Source organism: Palaemon carinicauda, chromosome 4 (assembly GCF_036898095.1).
Source record: "Palaemon carinicauda isolate YSFRI2023 chromosome 4, ASM3689809v2, whole genome shotgun sequence".
Lineage (NCBI taxonomy): Eukaryota > Metazoa > Arthropoda > Malacostraca > Decapoda > Palaemonidae > Palaemon > Palaemon carinicauda.
This window is the reverse complement of record NC_090728.1, coordinates 68,776,145-68,783,095: the sequence shown is the minus strand read 5'-3', so window position 1 is coordinate 68,783,095 and position 6,951 is coordinate 68,776,145. Positions and strand designations below refer to the sequence as shown.

The 6,951-nt window shown below is 44.9% G+C and overlaps 1 protein-coding gene across 1 annotated transcript; it reads right to left on the bottom strand.

The window, feature by feature from the left end:
• Nucleotides 1-735: 735 nt before the first annotated feature.
• LOC137640003 (uncharacterized) lies at nt 736-6,528 on the bottom strand. The gene is made up of 2 exons (XM_068372348.1): nt 5,941-6,528; nt 736-5,480 (listed from the first exon to the last, which is right to left on the bottom strand). The coding sequence occupies exon 2, from the start codon at nt 3,348-3,350 to the stop codon at nt 2,055-2,057; it is 1,296 nt and encodes a 431-aa protein (XP_068228449.1). The 5' UTR covers nt 3,351-5,480; nt 5,941-6,528; the 3' UTR covers nt 736-2,054.
• Between the last annotated feature and the right edge of the window lie 423 nt (nt 6,529-6,951).

Below are 6,951 nucleotides of genomic sequence, written 5' to 3'. Positions count from 1 at the left end.
CGGCTCCTCAGTTACCTCGCCACCTTTCCCCCTCGAAGCGTAAACGCCAGGTGGGGTGCAGATAGCCATGTGCCGTGTTAATGCATGCGTCCCCTGTTGATATACGATATCCTAGAGGGAAACCTTTAGGGTACTTGCGCCAGAAGTTAGAATTCTGTGAAAACCTTTAGTTTAATTCTCTTGGAATATTTATGGTAGTCATATATATCCAAACGAAGCTACTGAAGGAACCTTCCATCAGGACGACATGGCCATCTCACCTAAAAATAGATTTTTCGCTTCGCTCAAAATCCGCTTTTTGGGCTCGGGCCATGTCATCCTGATGGAAGCATACCAGAGAATTAACTGGAAATTACTATAGCTGTGGGTTTCTGTATATGCCTTCTACCTTGAATGGATTTCCTTATCTGGTCTGCTAAGGATTCAAAGTTTGTATTTCTGTAAGAACAAAAGGGAAAACTTTAGAGCTTACCTTTTACTTACCATGGACATCTGTATACTGATTTCAAGTTTTATGCCATTACTGTATAGGGATTAAATAAAACTGGCATGTTTAATTTGTATGCAATTGAGGTAGCAGTAATAAGAGGCAGATACGTTTTAGTATCTTTATTTTGCAACTAAATTATCAAATGTAGTTACAATAAAGTATGAATCTGATCCAGCATTAATACACATCAGGGTTCATATTTCCACTTGTAAGGGAAAAATATATAAAATTTCATTATCGGAATAATGCCACTCAATGGAGATGTGAAACCAAATCTGTCTGACTTGCTCAGATTTTGGACATGCATAAACATTGTGATGCAAACGTTCACTAGGCACTGGTGTTATTGGTCACCTATGCACCTATATGGAACAGTCTGTTAATCATCGTTATGATTTGCACTAGAAGGTACGTATACCCATGCACCCGACACACTGTAAAGTCCCAAAACAGTCCACTGTTCATCGCAGCCCTAGACGATGGGTTTTATGACACTACCCGCCGCCACCACAAAATGTTTTATTTTGTGTACTTGCTTCGCATAGTGTTTGTAGAAGATCCTGGATGATCTCCACCCAGTGTATGAGCGGAGTACAATATTTCAAAGTCCATATATTGAAAGAAGTTCAACGAAGAAGCAACTTTCCTTGGATCTTGATCTGTGGGTGTACTGTCAGGATCCGTTCAGCGAATAAAGTAGGTGAGCTTCGCTCTCAGTTGTCTTAGGGATAGGTTTGACCCTGAGGTTTCGCCTCTGAAGAGCTGTCCTCCCTGGAAGTCTGAAGTTTTTCGAAGATAGACCTTTAGAGACACTACTGGGTATAGAGAGACATCTTCCTTCAGTGGGCAGATTCTCCAAGGACCCCATCTCTTAGTGGGTAGCTCATTCTTGGCAAGAAAGGCAGGATTAGGAAAGAGGTTCAGTTCTCCTGTCTAGGAACTGAATATGGCCTTCGTTTTTGGACAAGGCCACTATTTCACTAACTCTACCCCCTGAGGCTATTGCAAACAGAAAGATGACTTTCTGTGTTAGATCCTTTAGAGTACAATCCTCATTGTTTAGGTTCGAAGCATAGTGCAAAGACCATGTGGTGGGCTTTGGTGGGGTTACTGGCTTGAGTCTAGCGCATGCTTTTGGGATCTTATTGAAGATTTCACTAGAGAGGTCCACCTCAAAGGCGTACAGAAGTGGTCTAGTCAGGGCCGACTTACACGAGGTAATCGTAGTAGAAGCCAGGCCTTGTTCGTGTAGATATATGAAGAATGCGAGACAGAAATCTATCGATATTTCTGCTGGTTTCCTTGTTTTCACAAAGGAAGCCCATTTCTTCCATGACGATTCATATTGTCTCCTAGTCGAACTTGACTTATACTCTTCGATGAAGTCAACTTTATCCTTAGAGATTCCAAACTTTTTGTTCGCCGCTAGGGCGAGAAAATCATGAGATGTAGGTTGTTGGTTCTCGAGGATGAAGCGTAGACAGTCAACTGGACCAGTTGGGATAATACTGGATCCGGCAGAGGAAACAGCTTCAGTTTCAATTCTAGAACTAGAGGGAACCAATTACTTTTGGGCCACTTGGTAGCCACTACTGCTGCTGTCCCTCTGAAGTATCTTAGCTTGTCGAGGACTCTTAGCAGGAGATTGGTTGATGGAAACAGGTAAATGCAAATGCATATAAGGGGCTACGTAACGAGGTAGTTTCTTGTTGTCGCTCGTTGCGAAGAGGTTGATCTGCAGTACCGGGACTTTAACCGAGATGAAGGAGAATGAGTCTGCGTCTAGGGACCATTCTGTCTCTATGGGCTTTCGCCTGGATAGAGCGTCGTGATTGCGGAACCCTTGTAAGTGAACTGCTGATAGGTGCCATCCCTTCTTCCTCGCCAGGTAGAAGATGGCTAATATCACATGGTTGATGTGAGGCGATCTCGAGCCTTGTCGGTTTAGACATTTTAGTATCACTTCATTGTCCAGGACCAATCTGATGAGGATTGCCCTGCGGGAGATGGTTTCTTCAATGTCAGGAAAACTGCTATAGCTTCCAAAATGTTGATGTGAAAGGTTTTGAACTGGTGCGACCAATTCCCTTGCACTTTTTTCTCGTGAGAAGGGCCGCCTTATCCTTCCAAGGATGGTTGTGGTGGTTGCAGAGGAATTGTCCGTGCTAGGCTCTTGGTTGTTAACCACAGCCTTAACTGCGTACGCAATAGGGTCGGGGTCAACCTTAGTTGATCTCTTCGAGCGTTTGATGCGTATCTTCTCCAGAATCCTGACGCATCTTTTAGACGTGCTTTTAGCACCGGGTCTGTCACTGCTGCGAACTGGAGAGAGCCCAATACTCTTTCCTGTTGGCATTTTGAAATCCTCTTGTGACGGATTAGTCTCTTGACAGCTCCCTCTATCTCTCTCCTCTTCTTGGATGGAATGGAGAGGTGGTGTGACTCTAAGTCCCATTAGATTCCTAAACATTTGAATTTCTGACCTGGTGAAAGGCGAGACTTCTTGTGGTTGATCTTTAAGCCTAGGTGTTCCAGGAACTGGATCACCTTTTTGGCTGTCTGCAGACAAGTAGTCATGGATGCTGCCCACACCAGCCAATTGTCTAGATATGCTAGCACTTGAACTCCTTCGGAGCGTAGCTGCTGGATGATTGTGCCTGCTAGCTTCGTGAATATCCTTGGGGCTGTGTTCAGTCCGAAGGGCATTGCTCTGAAGACAAACTTCTTCTTCCATTGCTTGAATCCTAGGTAGGAGGAGAAAGGGCGGCTGGCTGGCAGATGCCAGTAAGCATCTGCTAGGTCTATTGAGGCTGTGTACGCCCCTTTTGGTAGAAGGCGCCTTGTGTTGCATAGTAAGCATCTGGAACTTGTTGTTCTCAATGAACTTGAGTGGAGATAAGTCTAGAATGACTCTGAGTTTGTCTGAGTCTTTCTTGGGAACACAAAACAGCCTTCCCTGGAATTTGATGGACTTCGCTTTCCTTATTACCTTCTCGTTGAAGAGTTCTGAGGTATATTCTTCTAACGAGGGGGTGGAGTGTTGGAAGAATTCTGGAAAACGGGGTGGAGTTCTGTTCCATTTCCACCCAAGTCCATTCGTGATTAGGCTGTGGGCCCAGGGATCGAAGGTCCAGCGATCCCGAAAGTGATACAGTCTGCCCCCTACCTGGAGCCCTTCATTGCTTGGGGGGTCCTGAGGACTTGTTTCCGTGACCACGTCCTCCTCGGCCTCGAGAGGGGTTTCCTGAGGAACTTCTCCCTGGGCCTTTACCTTTGTGAGGGCGAAAGGAAGTCGACTGCCTCTCAAAGCTAGGGTTAAACGCTGGCGACTGGACTACTAGTTGTCGAGGGACCATCTAGATTCTAGAAGGTGGTCTGAGGTATCGTGGTCATAGTTTGCGGCATCGTGGTCATGGTCACGGCAGGAAGTTGCGTAGGTCTGTGTGGTCTCCTTGCCTTTTTGTTCTTAGGCTGGGGACCTCTGCCTGAGGAAGATTTCTTCTTTGAGGTCATGCCCCACTTTTGGAGAAGGTTCCTATTCTCTGTGGCTGCTCTGGCTATGGTCTCTCGGACCAGTTCCTGTGGGAAAAGGTCCTTACCCCGGATTCACAAGGAAATCAGCTTCCTGGGTTCGTGTTTTACGGTCGCTGAGGGAAAAATGAACTCTCTGCAGGCTCTCCTTGCTCTGAGCAAAGCATATATGTCTTTCACAAGGGTCCCCATGTGAGACTTAGCCAGGTTAGGTGGACATTCTTCCACTTCTCGCAGGTAGGCATTGCTAGAGAGAATGGTTTGCCTTCCTCTAGGGTTGGGCAGGGTTTGCCCTCTTTGACTGCCTTGATGGCAAAGTCTAGTGCTTTCTCTGAAAAGGGGAGAGAGATGGAGGTAGGAGCAAAAAAGGTGGGGTGTCTCATGCTCAGTGCTGAGACTTAGGAATTGGTGTACCCAGCTCCTTTCAAGGCTTTCAGGTGGATGGCTTGCGCCTTGTCATGCTCGAAGACAATGACTTCTTTGGGTACCGTTTCCTCACGGGCTTCATGTTCATCCCGTAGTCTCACGTAACATTCTGGGTAAGCTGAAAAGCTAGGCCACAACTCGAGATTTTCAATTAGTTTGGCTCCCAACTTCTCTGAGACGAATAATTTCCCATTCATCATGGGCATATGCTCCGCATACCTCCAGGGGTTGGTTTCAGAGCAGTGAGGGAGATCCAACACTAAGGGGCTTCTTAATGGAGCCCCTGGAAGGTCCAGGGCGGTCTGCCCTTTCCTGTAGCAGTATCTGCTGCTGCTTGACTGCTTCATCGTCTCTTGTTCCTTCTGGAACGATTCCAACATCCGCTGGATTGACGTGAGGATTGCTTCACTCTTGTCAACTTGTGCAACTGGTTGAGGAGTTGGGGCTGAAGAGGTTGACGGGATAGGTTGGTATGCCGTCACGGCGAACTAAGGGTCATCGGTTGCCGTTGGAACGGATCCTTCTTCTTCCGCATGTGGATGTTCCACGTCTTCTTCAGGGCCTCCTTGCTGTAGGTTCTGCTCCGTGTCAGTGGACACTTCTGACATCCTTTCTTGGTGGATGTCCATGCCTTTCAGTGCCTTGTTTATGTCTGGGTCGATCTTCAGTTGTACAAGAGGAGGCTGGACCTGTTCCTGGGGCACTACTGCATTTGATAGAGCCTTGGGGAACAGAAGGCACCTTAGGGAGTCATTGGGTTAAGTATGGTCCCAGAGAGTTCTTTTGGAACCCTCTTACCCATTTGCGAAGGGTCTCCCTCGCTGTGTCCCTAGTCTCTATGTTGACTGGGAGGGGTTCTCCGAAGCCGTTGGCCAGCAGGGTTGAGCAGGTGGGGCAACCCTTCAGGTCCCAATACTTCAGAGCTCCCGACACGATGCAGCAGGGGGGCATGAGTTCTGCACATGGTGTGTCCACCAAAGTCTTTGCCATTGTGGTTGCAGAACAATGCTGTACAATTCTCCATCAGCTCCTCCTGTAAAGGAAAAGGGCTCAATGAGTATCATGTTTTTTATATCATTGATATAAAAGCATACATTTTTATCAACAATAGTAAGCTTGAAAGGAAGTAGAAAAGACACATCTGTGTTTCCTCTCCCAGGTCATTGCTGAGACCTCCGTCAGTCATATGTCAAGTTATAGACAAATTAAAGCAAATTAAATTTTCCGAAAGCGGGATCAGACAGTGATTAGGCTGCAGTTTAACTTATTGTATTTAAGTAAATAATTACAGCTTATTCTTGAGCACTTCTAAGTTAGATGAAAATTCGGCAGAGCGTCTTTGATTTCACAAAAAATGATAAGTGCTCTTTTACATTTCAAACATCACAATTCTTTTTGGGTGAGCAATCAGCGAGGAGACGACAGCTTAATGATTATATAATTAGTACCCACACTTTAACTGTCTACTTAAAAAAAACCAAGTATGATTTTACACAAAGTTCTTATGGTGGTGGTCTTGAAAAACGGAGTAATACGAGCCCTTTAACTCTAACAGCAGCTCCATCCCGACTGCCGATAAGGCGTGGCACACCGCAGGACGTAGTAAATGGCGTCCATGGGGAGATGCCACGTGTCCTAGGGGTATCGAGGTAGTAGTCTGTTTTGTCACTAACCGGATGTTCATCCGGAAACCCTTCGTCTCCTGGCTGCTGCTTTCCCAAGCAATCTGTAAGAACAATGACGTGACAACAAAAACCCTTTGTCAGCAGATTGAGACGGTGACAGAATCCTGTCGCTGGTGGAAGCTGAGGCAGCATGCCTTCCCAGGTGAACCAGCAGGCAGAGGTCATTTACATGACCTCCAACAGGGGTTTCAAGCGGTGTCTACGTGACAAATCCCCCCATACCAAGTTACAGTTACTCCTGGAACTGTGGTAAACTAAAAAAAAACAATCATCAAAATTTACTTTAAATTCAAACCCCAACATTACTATTCTGCCGCAGTTCGCTCTGGGTGCACAAAACCTCAACTTTTCCACAAAAAAAAAAGAAAAAAAAAACTACAAAGTCTGAACAAAGCAAGTTCACATATCTCATTACAGTAGTTGTGCTTCTAATCATGAGTAAAATAGGAACTATAACCACATAAACACACAAGATATATAATGTGATTAAATGGAACCAAAAACAAACTAAAAAAGATTATATACACAAAAAGGATTATATATTCAAAAGAAAGATTATATACTGAAAAAAGAAAAGAACAAAAATTGCAGTAATTAACTCTGAAAATCAATACATATGAGTAAATATGAGTAAACAAATTACTGAAAAAAGTTACATAGGTATAAAGCTAAAAAAAAACTGTGGCAAGTAATTCTGAGAACAATGCATATCTTGACAACTATAGGCAAGCAAGAGCTAAGAACCAAAAAAATGTGCAACTGAAATCCGAAGACTTCCTTGAGTAAAACAAATCATACAAAAAAAAGTACTCAACTTAG

What these genes read in the sequence shown, in the direction of transcription:
- LOC137640003 (XM_068372348.1), bottom strand. Translation starts at nt 3,350, where the DNA reads ATGCTTACTATGCAACACAAGGCGCCTTCTACCAAAAGGGGCGTACAC.